Source organism: Myiozetetes cayanensis, unplaced genomic scaffold (genome assembly GCF_022539395.1).
Source record: "Myiozetetes cayanensis isolate MyiCay16 unplaced genomic scaffold, myiCay2020 scf5-8, whole genome shotgun sequence".
Classification (NCBI taxonomy): Eukaryota; Metazoa; Chordata; class Aves; order Passeriformes; family Tyrannidae; genus Myiozetetes; species Myiozetetes cayanensis.
Window position 1 is genome coordinate 98552511 of NW_026087742.1, and position 16030 is coordinate 98568540.

The following is a 16030-nucleotide window of genomic DNA, read 5'->3' on the forward strand; positions in this document are numbered from 1 at the left end:
TCTAACATTAGAAAATTAAAATCATTATGAAAGCAGTTTTGCCTGTTGTATGATAGGAAAGCTTGTTCTTAAGGATGGGTAATAGAGGGGATTACCCAAATGGATTTGGGGAGGGTAAATAATACTGTAATTTTGTGATTAGGTTTTTGAATCCTACTGGGGAGTGTTTTCAGTCCTTCTGTTAGAAAGTAACAGTTTGTATATTAGTGTTCCTGCACCTAGATCACAGGAAATCAAATTTCCTACCTGAAACTGCAGTTGTTAACTGCAAAAGCATTGAGATGATGCTTCCTTACTACAGATCTACATAAAAAAACCAGCCTTATTTCATCCTAACTTGCTTATTTTGGGGCATATTTATAATAATACAATGCTGCTTTATAAAGTGGATTTTTCCATTCCAGCTAAGACAGCCTTCAGAAACCCTATTTTACTTTTTTGGTTTGTTTCTCTGAGAATAAATCTATATGGTCTTCATTTTTTTTCCCAGTAATTTTCTATGGCTTCTGTGGAATTATTCCTCCTACATGGGAATGAGTAAAACAGAATTTCACCTATACATCTTTCGATGATGAATACAGAAATGAGGTATATAAGTTATTTGTTCAGCTGCTGGTTCTCAGAAGAGTTCCTCATTACCGTTGAATTTTCAAAACTGTTATAACACAGTGGAAATAAATTTACAGAATTGTGGGACTTTTGAAAAGAAATTTCTTAAATATAAGGTTATTTAACGTATTGCCTTGAAAATATTACTTACCAGTTATGTGGCCACAGGCCTTGGGGGTAACCACTTGAGTATACCAAAGTTTACAAACTAACACTACACAAAAGGTATAGAATACAGTTAATGCATGATATCAGTTCAGTTGCTTTATAGATCAGGCCTTTGTTCCAAATAAAATGCTGAATCGTTTGCCTTTGCTGTGTACAAGTACTGTAAATAAAACTTCAAAATTACTTGTGCCAAGAGATTGCTTCTGCTTCTATTCTTCTGAAACTTTTTTTGGAGACCATGCCCTGTGCAGGACAAATAGCATGAGAGTCAATGCCTACGTATCAAACCTTGTTCATAAATTGTGCTGCAGCTGTCTTGGACATACAGGTGAACTGTTAATCCCACCAAACTGGTACACATCTTTATAATAAGGTGTCCTCCTTCTTTTTATGGTCTGACAGAAGAGATACAAGGTTTAAGTTTCCTTGGGAGTCTGAGTTAACATTTCATGAGCAGCTGAAGTTTGTATTCCTCAGATGGTTGTAAGTAAACCTACGCAATGCTATTTACCAGGATGAGATGGGGGAAAGAGCAGCAGGAAAATGGCAGAATTGAGCTTACTGTATCTACTGCATTTTGTGCACTTGAAATGCTTATGAAGAGTTATGGGTGACTTCCAACAGCTCTGTGAAAACCACATCTATTTTGACAGAATTGAAGCTGTGGAAACAGAGGATTGTGAGGTGTTGTTTGGTTTTTTAATGCTCTATGCTCCTCCCTCCATGCCTGGCTTCTGGTCTGAAGATCAGATGACAGTTCAGCCTGGTGGGAAACATTCCTCATTCAGCAGCATCATTTTGAAATGATGAAAAAAAAGCCACATTGCATAGCATAAGTTAGAGGATTTAGCTCATATCTGTCTGGAAACCTTATTTTGCCTCGTTCTCTTGCCCTCATGGAAGCACACGTTTTTGCCTTTCTTGGTAAGAGCACCTGACATTTGCAGCCTCTCTGGAACCTCTTGTCATAGACTCCAGGGATTTTAAGTGTCAAATGTTCAGAGGCTGTTGCTGAAGCAGTGGAGTGTTGGGAGTGAAACCTGAGCATGTTTTCACTGTACAAGTCCCTCTCTCAGTTGCTTGTCAGGCGTTGTCAATGCTGGTGCTCTGTGGTCTCTGGTGTGTTGAGTGGTGGCTGCCCCAGGCTGGCAGCCAAGCCCCACACGACCCAGTTTGGAAGAGAATTGGGAGGGCAGATTCAGAACCTCAAGGCCTTTTTGCACTGGTGAGCAGGCTGTAGGTGGGCAAGAATCTGGCAGGGGACACATCAGTTTTGCAGAACCCAGCTGACCAAAGGGAAAACCCAAGCCATTATGGTCCCTTGCCCAGCAATAAAATTTGGGGTGGGGGGGGATGAGGATTTTTTGAAACCAGCTGTCACTGAGGCCAGCTGGGCACTGATCTGCTGTCAGGAGGTGATGAGTAATCATTTTTGCATCTTTTACCTTTTTTTATTTCTTAATTTATTAACCCAGCTATATCTCCACCCAAGAGCTGCTTTGGGTAACCTGAGTGCCTCACCACACTTAGAGTAAATAATTTCTTCTTTCCCCTATTTCAATTTGACCCCATTCAATTTCAGTCCATTATTCCTTGTCCTATCAGTACAGTTCCTGATGAAGAGTCCCTGGTTTCCTTGTAGATATACTAGAAGGCTGCTATGAGATCTCTGAGCTGAACAGCCCCAATTTTATCAACCTGTCTTTGTAGGGGAGGTGCTCCAGTCCCCTTAACAAATTTGTGGCCCTCCTCTGGACTTGGTCCATCATTTCCATGTCATTCTTATGAAAACAACCTGTTAAGTGGTAGCCCTCGGCCATAAAAATGTCATGCACAATTTTTGAAAAAGCCATATCAAATACTATAATAAATCAGAATATTAATCAACATGTGTGTTTAATATAAACCTCATTACACTTGCTTGCCATAATCTTAAGCCTTTATTTCCTTTGAAACTGTTTCCTGATATGTAATTTGTTTGGGTCCGGCAGCATCTGAGTTCCATGTTGTTCTGCAGAGGTTGTTTCAGTACTCTTTCAGTGCTTTGGCCTGAGAATAACTTCATAAACCAAGATTGCCTATATGAAACATTAAAAAAGGATAGTAATGTCATCACTAAGAAATAGGAGTTGAGGATATCTCTGTCACAAGTGCCAAAATTACACTAAACCTGCCAGTTTTGTTATTTGCCAGCAGTTCCTGCATTAGGATCCACCAGTGCTTCCAGCATTACTGCCTTGGCACTCCTCCTCCTCATCATCATCCCCCAGAAAAAAGCAGGGATGCCCTCTTTGGCTACTCTATCTTATCAGTCCCTTAGGAAGGAATAAACAGGAGAGGTGTAGCTGCATTGCTGACCCTGGAGAGCTTGGAAAATAGCTCCATCTTATTTCAGGTATTTCTGGATGTCTTCTACCTCCCTTGAAGGTCACTCACTTTCAGTAAGAGGAGTGGCAGGCACCTTTGCTTCCAGCACACAATTTTAACCTCTTGTAAACACCAGTCAGTCAGTCTTGGCACGGATGTAGCCTGGGGCAGCCTGAGCTTTCAGAAACAGCCAAGTCCATTTCTGTGGTATTGGAGGCTCCCTCAGCTGTACCTCAGCACCCTGGGTGGTTTGGGTCTCCTCCCTCACCAGAGCTTTGAGTGCTCCTCTGCCCTTGTTGTTGGCCAATCTCCTCCACTGCTGTCTTCTGCTTATTGTTTTGGTTATTTTTAGAGTCTGCAAACACATTTCTGCAGCTGCTGTCAACAAGGATCCTCCATTACATACACAGATCATACATACGGAAGCTTTAATGCTTCTGCAAGTGATTTTGTTTTAATTTCCTCAATTTTACTATCCATTTCTCTTTGTGGTTCTTTTCATACATCTGTCTACATCACTTTGAGGAGTCAGCTTATTTATTTCAAAAGTGCCCAACCTAACTGGTTTTCTTGAATAATTTCCTGGGTAAATTATGCAATCTTACACCGAATATTGTATTAACCATGAATATGTGGGGTTGTATCAGCATTCTTGATAGGAGGGTTGACACTACAGAGAAAAGATTTTGCTGCAAGACGTTAGGAATAAAAAGAAAGGAACTGTAAGTTTGCTGATCTGATTACAAGCCAACTGACTACCTAACCTATACATGAAGGATTAAGGCAATTAAAGGCACCTGCTTTATTTAAATTATCTTCTTTCACAGAGGCAGCATTATACATTTTCTGTTACCAGTGAAACTTCCCCTAACACGTGATGCAGTAACTGCTTTTCAGTTTCTTTGTTTTTCACAAAGGAGACAAAAGAGATTTTGAGCAGCATCTGGTGGAAACTGAACTTTTGAAATCAGTAAATCAGTGACTCCCCGTGCCTTTAAAAACCAAACTATAGTTCAGAAATTCTGGACTTCTAAGCTGCTGTGCATTTACTCCCACCTTTTGAAGGAAAATATTGTTGTATTTTGCTACCCACATTTCTTAGGTAAAAAAAAGAAAAAGAAAAAAAGACAGCAAAAATCGCTCTGCATTTCTATTGGTGTTCAGCTAAAGCTGCAGTTTCGCTTTGAACAGAATTGAAACTCAAGCTCTTAGATGGGTGACAGCAAATTCCTAATATAAAAAAAAAGTCAACCTTACTCCGAAAAGGAAATGCTAAGTGTCAGTACAGCTATTAAAATTTCCACTGTTTGTAGGTTTAGGCTGCAAGGAAGATCTCCAAAGACACTGAGCACCTGTCAAAGATTACAGGGTTGAGTGACTGGACACTGTGATTTAGAAAACCTACTTACAACCAAATCAAGTGGACATTAAGCATCTCATGTTCCAGTGTCATGTACCAGGGAACGGCTGGGTGCTTGAAGAAATCAACATACACAGTCAAACTTGTGCCTACTCATTCTCTTTCATAATTATTTAAGCATATTAGCTTTGCTATAAGGTGAATAGTTATAAACAAGTGGAAGGTAACTTTCCTTTGTGGTCACATACAATGTGAAAAATCCAGAGTGTAATAACTAATGTACGGTGTTTGTAGTGCAGGTTTTCATCCTAATAGAAATGTGTTGAATGTCCTTGCAGCACATAGCAGGATTTTAGTGAGATTTCTACATTCGTTATAGTAGCACTCAGTGAAAACCTCAGTGCATCTTGCATGAAAAGCAAAATGCAATTATCAATAAAGAGCAGAGGAATCATACTTTATTGCAGTATTTTAATATTCAACCACAAAGGTGAGAAATATAGTTCTGAATTAATATGGTTGGGAATTAATGAACCCTTTCCTACGCCCTGATTGAAATGGCAGTGGTGCTGTATAGTTTTCTTGTTTTTCTGTTCATGTCTATATGACTCAGACTCTAAACACACAGAATTTGAAAATATGACTGCAAATTCTTTTCCTGTTCATTCTTAAGGTTCCAGGCATCTGAAATGAATTTCTCAGCTCCATCACAGTCAGAGAAATTATGAATTGCTATTTAAAATGTAAAGAAAAGTATGTAGGGAAAGAAAACTCCTCCTAATAAATATCCTAATAATTGAACTAGTCTGTTCTGCTAAGCACAGAGACTTCTAAGTAAGAAACTCTCAGACAGACACCATGCTCTGTGTAGTGCTGGATTGTCATCAGCATAAGTCTATCCTTGTAATTTTTAACTCTGACCACGCATCTACACCCTCCCATGCAATTTGCACCTTTCTGTATGCTGTTTCCTATGCCCTTACCGTTATTGTTTTCATTATGCTTTATTTTGGTTCCCTTCCCCAAAGTCCCATTCACTTAACAGACATTTCTTCTGTAATGTATTCAGCTTAGAACTGTCCCAGTTCTTGAAGCTATTTGCATTACGAATGAATGCCTATAAATAATATTAATTATAAAAATTACTTAAGTTCTAAATCTGAACTATTGTTAACATGACTTAACAATGTCTGTATCTCTATTCATGCAATTTATACTAAAAAAGGGGGATGGGTGAAAGGAGGAACTTAATCTCCTGCAAATGGTAGTTGTCTGAAGTGACTGGCTACCCTTATGTAGCGCGTTTGTCTCCCAGCTAATTGATCTTAAACTTTGTGGCCAAATACTTTGCAATTGTCCCTCTTTAGAGTACCCTGTGGCTTGGATCTTTATCTTCTTGGAGTAGGTCTTGTTACAGTTCTTTATGCTGGGACTCTGTAGCAAGGTAAAACACAGTTCGAAATTAAAACTGTTCAAAAATAATGAAGTAGATAGTAAATTGCAGCATATGAGAATAAAAGCACGTGGATGTATGAGTAATGTGCAAATTTGTTTAAAAGGGGGAAAATAAGAGTAGTCCATTTTTTCTTGGGGGTGGAGCAGTAAACGAGGTACTGTTAAGTACAAATGTTTGAGGAAGTGCATTGAAGCAGTTGTTTCACATTCAATTATTTCTCAAGTTGCAGTCGAGGTGAAGAGTAGTAATAGAGTAGTGATTACTGCTTGAGTAAGTTATGTCATATTATACTCTCCTCTGGACCTCATCTGAACCAGTGGAGACCACTTTTATGCTGTTTTCTTCTGCTCCGACTTACAGGCTCTTCAAACAAAAAATCTGCCAGATCTGGAAGCACACAGAAAATGGTATGTTTCATTTTAAATTTGCTCTTACACCTCTTTTACTGAACTGTTGTGGAAGACTTTCAAGAACATAATCTGCTTTTCTGTTTTCTAACTGTTCAGTTTTACTATTACGGTTAGAAGCTGCAGTGCTTTATGACAGGAAGGGGAAGCTTTTGTTTGCTCTAATACTTATTTGTACTTCAGTGCTACAGAATATGTGTAACAATGTCTTTTCTAATTGCTGTAACTTCTGAGGTGTTCATTGTTCTCTACACTTTGCTCCTATCACCTCTTAAAAACCCCTGCAGAAAAACTTTCTTCAGAAACACCTAGTTGTACTGTTGCTGAATATTTGAAGAGCACTCTAAATCGTTATGGGTTTTTGCACATGCCCATAAGGATCAGTAGATTAGTGCTTTTTGAACTCTTCTTATAAAGCCAAGTGTAGATCACAGAAAAATGAACAGTTCACATGCATACTCCAGCTCTACTTTTAAACAAGCTTCTCATTGCAAAGATGTTGTTGTTTCTCCCATTTAAAAGTCTTTTTATTTGTTCTGGTACTATAACAGCTCCAAAGTGTTACACATGCAAATAGTCAGATACAGCACCAGAATGGAGCAGTTTACAGTTAAAATAGCTAATGCATTACAAAGATATTAGGGTAGAGAAGAATATACAAAGCAATGAAGCACGAAGGTGGTAGGAGCTAGGCTGGCTCTGCAACAACATTAGGTTCCTAAAAATTTAGTAATATGTGAGAGTTCAAAATCTGAGCATTTTAAATGCCCAAAAGGTTTTCTTGTACTTCTTAAGAAACCTAGAAACATATTCTTGAAGACTTTTCAGGCCCAGCTTCATTTCACCTAATTTCAGGCACCTAAATCAGCAGTGTGAGTCTCTGGTGTATAGTCAGTCAGAGGTCTCTCCATCTGTAGAGTCCAGCAGCAGCTACAGAGGGGCTCCCTCTCCCTCTCCCTCTCCCTCTCCCTCTCCCTCTCCCCTCTCCCTCTCCCTCTCCCTCTCCCTCTCCCTCTCCCTCTCCCTCTCCTTCCCACTCTGTCAAAATGTCAGTGCAGCCCAGGTTGGTGACAATGAATTGAGGAACTTGGGTAGACACCTCAAATTAAGGGCCTGAGTGCAGTGGCTGCTTATGAGTTCATGTAGAAAGTTTGTGTTGTCAATCTAGGCTACAATCACACCTTGCCCCTGTCCTGCTCTAGTGCTTGGACAGAGTTTATTTTGGTTTATCATATCTTTAAAGATTGGATCTAATTAACTTTTCCTTCTGTGGCATTAAGAGTGCAGCAATGTAGAAAGTTCATGTTGTCCAGCAGCACCTGCAGAGGGAGTCCCTCATCCTCTTCCTCTCTCTCACTCTCTCCTCCTCCACTCTCTTTTGAATGTCAGTGCAGCCCATATGGGTGACAACGAATTGAGGAACTTGGGTAAGCACCTCAACTTAAGGGCCTGACTGCAGTGGCTGCTTACAAGTTCAGTAGGAAGTTTTTGTTTTCTGTCTAGACTTCAATCACACCCTGCCCCTGTCCTGCTCTAGTGATTGGATGGAGTGGCTTAATTTGGTTTATTGAATCTTTAAAGGTTGAATCTAATTAACTTTTCCTTCCTTACTTTAAAGTTAGAATGGCTCCTGGAGTCTGATGTGCAGCGACTGTCAGTGTTTCCCTCAATTACTGCAGGTTCTGTGTCCGTGGCTGGTGACGGCTGGCACTTCATGCTTTGCTGTGTTGTGCATCAACAGATAAAGGTAATTGGCACCAGTATGGTGGAGAAACATGTTCTGCAGGACAGAGAGTCTCTGCAGTTTCCCTACAGCCTCTCTGCCATCCTCCATGGGAACCTGCCTTGGATAATGATCCTGGCCCTGGAGTCCCTTGGTCTGCTAAAGTAAGAGATGGAGGTGGACAGGTGCTGGGACATTACAGGCCATTTGGTTAGGATAGGTACTCTCTGGCTTTTCTTTAGTCTCATAATGTCTTTTACATGCATAATATGGTGTATCTCCTGGAAAAAGGACTGAAGGAAGGCAGGCAAAACATTTACAAGAATGTATAAGATTTTTCTTTGACAATGTCCCTTGTCACTTGAAGGAAGACCTTCAGTTTTCCATGTAATGAATAGCAATGGTTGAGCCCTTCCTTCTCCCTCCCACTCCCTTCACCATACCAGTGGATAAAAAGTGTTCTAAAAAAAATACTAGGGAGCTGGGCGGAAACAAATGCTTTTTATCTTTTCCAAATTCACTCCACACATACTCTGATTATTCTTATGCATCATTTTCATCCAAATACTTTTCTGCATCAGAAAATCAGAAAGGCTAATTGTCCTCTAAAGGGAAATGGGAAGACTGTGCTGAAAATTCTGGTAAACTTTCTTACCCATTGGCCTCCATCTGGGTGGGAGTCCAATGTGAATTCCATGATGAATAACCAAATGATGGTTAGTTTGATTCCTAGCAGCCGTACTATTTAGCTCCTGGCCTTTTCTCAGAGGATCTGCTGAAAAGAAACTGGCACTATAGCACCACCAGGGAATGGGAAAGAATGTGGAAGAGGAAGGACTGGGGTGTAGTACTGTAATAGGTTACATCTGCAGTTGACTTCTACATTTTTATTTCTGTACTGAGGCTCTGAATCCCCAAAGTGATGCCACTTGTCTGTGGACTCTAGATAGCAGAAGTGCAGTGCTGTGTGAGATTTCACCTGCCTTCTCGCACATCTGCTGCCCTGCAGGTCACTGGAGCACTCTTCTAGGTGCATGGATGCAGAGGGAGGTTTAGCATAGTTCTCTAAGGTAACACAGAAACACAGAGTTGTCTAGGAGACACTGTGGTTGAAGTGAACCGAGCGTACAACAGGAAGCCTCGCTTCACCTCCAATCTGTGTCACCTGCAAGGCATGTCTTTGGCAGCACTCAACAGGGGTTGCACAGACCGCTTGAGTAGGTTTCTGTATATTCTTGTGCCCCAGCTAAAGAGAAAAAACACTTCCTTGTATCTTGGATATTTAATTAACCATCCAATTTTCTGCTTCTTACCTGGGTTTTAACATTCCATCAATATTATCCTACTTGTTTAAGAGCCCTCCATGGGCCATGCATCTGCAAGCCTTCAACCCTGAGTTTTCAAGGGAGAAATGACCAGCACCTGATACCAGCAGTTAAGATGCTGGGCAGCACAGCAAAATGGTCATGGCCTCTCTGCCTGTGTCACACAAGCCAAGGCTGGCAGTCTGCCAGCTGGGGTTTCTTTGACACTGACCACTGCTGAGGAAGTAATGTGTAAGCTGTGACATATTAAAAGCTTATTGCTCTTCCCGTAGTATACATAAATGTATAAAGTAGGCAAGACCACAAAGACTTGACAGACACAGAGAATGTTTTGAAAGTCTCTTTAAATGCCTGTGGGATTTTGGCTCTAGGTATTTAATGCTTTTTATCTTTTATGGAACATGCCCAATTTTAAACCTGTCTTTGATTTTCATTTTCACACTTCACATCGATACAGTGTTTTCTTGTCCCCCTGTTCTTACTGAACAGTAAAAATGCAACACGGTATTAAACCTTATGGAAATAAAGCCATAGACTGGCTTAGGTCAACTCTCCACCTGTGCTGACGCTTCAGTAAGTTTGAAAGTCTACACTAGCTTTTAAGTGACTATAGGTTTTATCTATCATACACTATGAAACACCAACTTTGCTCATTTACTCCAGTATGCAATGGCAATCTGCTGGAACTTTAACACCTCCTGTTTCCCCTTAAAAGAAAAGAACATTCACAGAGATGTAAACTTCAATCACCTGTGTTGTCAGTTTTTCAGTAGATTTTTTTAACCAATTCATTATTTAAAGTGTGGTATTTATATTAACACTGAAATACATCATGATAATAAAGTAAGGAATGCCAACAAAATAGCAACAAATGAGCAACAAAACTTATAATTCTACCTGCACATCTACAAGTGTAGACCTGTTTGGTCTGGCCCACTATGAGGGTGAAATGTTTAATTGCCTTAAACTAATACGTCTGTGTTTCCTTGTTTTTAGGTACCTTGTGCAAAGATGTCAAATGCATTGCTATTTGTCTTACTCTTCCTGTTTCCGATGCTGCTGTCAGGAGCTTGGTTTCCCAAAACTTTACCCTGTGATGTTAAATCCTCGGAAGGTACTGTGACAGTGGACTGCACCTACCGGCGTCTCACAGAAGTCCCCAGAGGGATCCCTGAAAACGCTACCAACCTCACCCTGAGTATTAACCATATCCCCCATATTGATCCAACATCCTTTGCTCAACTTAAAAACCTCATGGAGATTGACTTCAGATGCAACTGTGTGCCTGTAAGAATGGGGCCCAAAGACCTTGTGTGCAACAGCAGTCTGAAGATTGACAATGGCAGTTTTGCTGCCCTGACAAGACTGAAGTCATTGTACTTGGATGCAAACCAGCTGTTGGAAATACCCCGAGGTCTTCCTGCTACTTTAACCCTGCTGAGCCTGGAAGCAAATACTATCTTTTCTATCCAGAAAGCCAACTTGTCAGAGCTAGGAAACATAGAGGTATTGTATCTGGGACAGAACTGTTACTACCGCAATCCGTGCAATGTTTCATTTGAAATTGAGGAAACAGCCTTTCTGCAGCTGAAAAAATTAACAATACTATCCCTGAAGTCCAACAACTTAACACATATTCCACCCAATTTGTCATCTACTTTGAAGGAACTGTATATTTACAATAACAGGATTCAAGTGATTCAAGAACAGGATTTAAGTGCCCTTCCCAACCTAGAAATTCTCGATCTGAGTGGCAACTGCCCACGTTGTTATAATGCCCCATACCCTTGTATTCCCTGCACCAATGGCTCAATTCAGATACATTCAAAGGCTTTTGATTCCTTGACAAATTTACGAATTTTGCGGCTTCACAGTAACTCTCTTCAGAGCATACCCAGCAGCTGGTTTAAAAACATCAAGAATCTGAAAGAACTTGACCTCTCCCAAAATTTCCTCATGAAGGAGATTGGAGATGCTCAGTTTTTGAAGTTTATCCCCAGCCTGGTGGAGCTTGATCTGTCCTTTAATTTTGAACTCAAGATGTATTCTCCCTTCTTGAATCTGTCTCAGACATTTTCTTCCCTCTCTAACCTGGAAACTTTGAGGCTCAAGGGTTATGTCTTTAAAGAACTGAGAGCGACACACCTAAAGCCACTGCTCCATCTTAGGAATCTCACTGTCTTGGACCTTGGGACTAATTTTATTAAAGTTGCAGACCTGGCAGTGTTCAAAGAATTCCCAGCTCTTAAGTTCATAGACCTCTCAGTGAATAAAATTTCTCCTTCTTCAGGGGAAAGCAACTTCTATGGGTTCTGCTCTAATCCTAGGATTTCAGTAGAGCCGTATGTCAGGCAAGCACTACCAGACATGCACTATTTCAGGTATGATGTTTATGGGCGAAGTTGCCGTTCCAAAGATAAAGAGGCTGCTTCCTTCCAATCTTCAGTTAAGGAAGATTGCCTGCAATATGGAAAAACTCTGGATTTGAGCAGAAATAATGTATTTTTTATTAACCCCTCAGACTTCCGGGGACTTAGCTCCTTTAGATGTCTCAACTTGTCAGATAATGCAATAAGTCAAACTTTAAATGGAAGTGAATTCTCCTACTTGTCTGGATTGAAATATCTGGATTTTTCTAACAACAGGGTTGATTTGTTATACCAAACTGCTTTCAAAGAGCTAAAACTTTTAGAAATTCTTGACCTGAGCAACAACCAACATTATTTTCTGGCAGAAGGTGTTACTCATGTGCTTAATTTTGTGAAAAACCTAGCCCATTTGAGGAAGCTGATGATGAATGAGAATGAAATTTCTTCCACCATTAACACAGGAATGGAAAGTCAATCTCTTCAAATTTTAGAATTTAGAGGAAATCATTTAGATGTTTTATGGATGGATGGCAATGCTAAATACTTGTCCTTCTTCAGGAATCTGACCAGCCTGGAAGAACTGGATATTTCCTCCAACTCGCTCACTTTTTTGCCTCACGGTGTTTTTGAAGCAATGCCTCCCAAACTCAAACTCCTCAACTTAACTAGTAATCGATTGAAGAGTTTCAACTGGGGAAACCTCCCCTATCTGAAGAAACTAGTAACTCTGGACCTGAGCAATAACCTTCTGACTACTGTTCCCCGAGAACTGTCCAATTGCTCTTCATCACTGCAAGAACTGATGCTCCGAAACAATCGTATTCAGCATCTAACCAAACATTTTCTCAGAGGCGCATTTAAACTGAGGTATTTGGACCTCAGTTCAAACAAGATTGAAATCATTAAGAAGTCTAGTTTCCCTGAAAATGTCATCAACAACCTGGAGATGCTGCTTTTGCACGGCAATCCTTTCAAGTGCAACTGTGAGGCCGTGTGGTTTGTCTGGTGGATCAATCAGACTCAAGTGACTATTCCTCTTCTGGCCACGGACGTGACCTGCGCTGGCCCAGGGGCACATAAGGGAAGGAGTGTGGTTTTCTTGGATCTGTACACGTGTGAGCTGGACACCTCATATTTGATCCTGTACGCTCTGTCAGCTTCAGCCGTCCTCAGTTTTATGGTGCTTGCGGTGACGAGCCATCTGTACTTCTGGGACGTGTGGTACAGTTACCATTACTGCACTGCCAAGCTGAAGGGCTATCGGCGTTTAGCTTTACCAGATGCCTGTTATGATGCTTTTATTGCCTATGACAACGAAGATCCAGCTGTGAATGACTGGGTGATGGAAGAACTGGTTAAAAGGCTGGAAGACCGAAAAGCCAGGCAGTTCAATTTATGCCTGGAAGGAAGGGACTGGCTCCCGGGACAGCCAGTCTTTGACAACCTTTCCCAGAGCATTCAGTTAAGCAAAAAGACCGTATTTGTGCTGACCAATAAGTATATTAAAAGCGGTAGTTTCAGGACAACCTTTTACATGGCCCACCAGCGGCTTCTGGATGAAAAACTGGATGTCATTATCTTGATATTTCTTGAGAAGGTTTTGCAGAAGTCGCGCTATGTCCGGCTGAGGAAGAGGCTGTGCCGAAGTTCTGTCCTGGAATGGCCAACTAATCCTCAATCTCAGCCCTTCTTCTGGCAGTGCCTGAAAAATGCCATAGCTACAAACAATTCACTGGCTTACAACAAGCTTCTCCAAGAAACTGTTTAGCTCTACTCTCCCATAAAATTTGTTATAATGCACATGCACCTTGCTTGGGATTTATTACTGCACAGCAAGAGATAATGCACTACACCCTGGAAGTCACTGGTTTAGAACAAAATCACCGCTTCCAGCTTTGAGTTCACTAGAGGCCTCTAGCATCTCCTGTGGTTGGGTCAAGTGTTGGTTAGACACTTTCTCAACATACTCAAATACACAGACTGCAGGAGAGGACCATGCCTAAACTTGCTGCTGTTCAGACATTATTGGAGTAAACATGATTTTCATAGAAAATTTCTGTATTTGCTGTATTTATGAAAAACAAGAAAAGTGCTTGCTGGCATATTTGTCTCTGAAAATACGTTTAGCAAAACTCATGCTTTGATCTTAGGAGTTGAGAAAATAGAAGGTTTCTTATCTTTTCACATTAGGCTTCCGGCTTCTGAGTCTGCCACTTCTGTCTGAGTAAGGAAGAGTCCTAATCTCTGGGGATAAGAAATTCTGGAGTCCTAATCTCTGGGGATAAGAGACTTCTGCCAGAGGTTTGTGTCTGGTACAGGAGCTATCCCATTGTTGCACTGCCAAAAACCTCATCAATCTGAAGAGACTTTGAAGAATGTGTGTGGCCTGAAATTGGAAGGTGTGTGAGAAACAAGTTCTGAAGGGCTTGTAAGCTGTGGGTGGGAAGGAGTTATAAGATAAAGAGAGTCCTTGTGCATGAAGCATCCACTTGGAAGCAAGAAGAGGGAGTAGGACAGCAGATAGGCAGAGGGAGAGGCATAAGGCAGATGGACAAAATCAATTAAAGACACAGACACAAAGATTATCTTTCAGATCCCTTCCAACCCAAACCATTCTATGATCTCAGCTGCCTCTGGTGGTTCCTTTCCTACCTTTCTGGTCTGGTCCTTTCTTTAAATAGTACCTTTTTTACTTAGTTGTAGGCAGGCAGACAAGATCACAGACACAAACAAGAAAACTAATAATATATAATAATCCTGCAGATAATAAGGTTTTTTTTTTCCTCAAATTATCATGGTAGTGTTACTAATTAACAGCAGAAGTAGGAGAAAGAGCAGGGCCTGTTTGGAAGAGTGAGTGTTTTATGATTTTTTTTGACATTGTTAGAAGGATCCGAGGAACTACAGGCCTGTCAGCCTGACATTGGTGCCAGGGAAGGTCATCTCTAATGCCATCATGCAACAAGTACAGGACAACCAGGGGGTAAGGTCCGGTTAGCATGGGTTTATGAAAGGCAGGTCTTACTTGACCAACCTGATCTCCTTCTGTGACAAAATAACCCGCTTAGCGGATGATATTATTATCTAGATATTAGTAAAGCCTTTGACATCATTTCTGATAGCATTCTCCTAGAGAAACTGTCTTATCGTGACGTGAACGGGTGTACTCTTTACCAGGTAAAGGCTGGCTGGCTGGCCTGGCCCAGAGAGTGGTGGTGAATGGAGCTACATCCAGCTGGCAGCTGATACTGGTGATGTTCCACAGGGCTCAGTACTGGGGCCAGTCCTATTTAGTATCTACATCGAAGACTTGAATGAGGAGATTGAGTTTGCTCTCAGCAAATTCACAGCTGATACCAAATTGGGTGGGAATATTGATCTACCTTAAGGCAGGAAGGCTCTGCAAAGGAATCTGGACAGGCTGGATCAGTGGGCTGAGGCCAGCTGTGTGAGATTCAACAAGGCCAAGTGCTGGGTCCTGTGCTTGGGTCACAACAACCCCATGCAGTGCTACAGGCTGGGGGAAGAAAGTCTGGAAAGCTGCATGGTGAAAAAGAACTTGGTGCTGTTTGACAGCTGGCTGAACATGAGCCAGCAGTGTGCCCAGGTGGCCAAGAAAGCAAGTGGCATCCTGGCTTATATCAGAAATAGTGTGGCCAGAAGGACTGGGGTAGTGATTTTCCTGCTGCACTCAGGAGGCTGCACGTTGAATTCTATGTTCAGTTCTGGGCCCCTCACTACAGGAAAGACATTGAGGTGCTGGAGAGTGTCCAGAGAAGGGCAACAAAGCTGGTGAAGGGTCTGAAGCACAAATCCTATGAGGAGTGGTTGAGGGAGCTGGGATTATTTAGGCTGGAGAAAAGGCGGCTGACAGTAGATCCTATTGCTCTCTATAACTACCTGAAAGGATGTTGTAGTGAGGTGGGAATCAATCTCTTCTCCCAGGTAGAAAGTGACAGGATGAGATGAAATGGCCTGAAGCTGTGCCAGAGTAGGTTTACATTACCATGAAAAAAAATCTTCATGGAAAGGATTGTCAATCACTGGAACAAAATACCCAGGGAAGTGGTGGAGTCACCATCCCTGGAAGTATTCAACAAACGTGTGGATACTCTTTAAGGGTGAACACAGTGGTGGTGCTGAGCTGACAGTTGGTATTGGTGTTCTTAAAGGCCTTTCCAACCTTAACAATTCTATGATTCTGTTGTTTCTTATGGTTGTGTTTCTAAACCTATACAGTTTATGT

The 16030-nt window shown here is 41.3% G+C and overlaps 1 protein-coding gene across 3 annotated transcripts; it reads left to right on the top strand.

Annotated features, from left to right (window-relative positions):
• The first annotated feature begins 2155 nt into the window (after nucleotides 1-2155).
• Nucleotides 2156-15705, top strand: LOC126648624 (toll-like receptor 7). Of its 3 annotated transcripts, none has more exons than XM_050331901.1 (3): nucleotides 2156-6367; nucleotides 7990-8114; nucleotides 10412-15705. In XM_050331901.1, the coding sequence occupies exons 1-3, from the start codon at nucleotides 6238-6240 to the stop codon at nucleotides 13550-13552; spliced, it is 3396 nt and encodes a 1131-aa protein (XP_050187858.1). In that variant the 5' UTR covers nucleotides 2156-6237; the 3' UTR covers nucleotides 13553-15705. The 3 variants fall into 3 exon arrangements, with proteins under 3 accessions (XP_050187858.1, XP_050187861.1, XP_050187860.1); XM_050331903.1 differs by having other exon boundaries at nucleotides 6293-6367; nucleotides 7986-8114; XM_050331904.1 differs by lacking the exon at nucleotides 7990-8114 and having other exon boundaries at nucleotides 6272-6367.
• The last annotated feature ends 325 nt before the right edge of the window (nucleotides 15706-16030 follow it).

What these genes read in the sequence shown, in the direction of transcription:
- LOC126648624 (XM_050331901.1), top strand. Translation starts at nt 6,238, where the DNA reads ATGTCATATTATACTCTCCTCTGGACCTCATCTGAACCAGTGGAGACC. An exon ending in CTGGAAGCACACAGAAAATG is followed by an intron (nt 6,368 to 7,989) that starts GTATGTTTCATT and finishes CTTTAAAGTTAG; the next exon opens with AATGGCTCCTGGAGTCTGAT. An exon ending in TTGTGCATCAACAGATAAAG is followed by an intron (nt 8,115 to 10,411) that starts GTAATTGGCACC and finishes CCTTGTTTTTAG; the next exon opens with GTACCTTGTGCAAAGATGTC.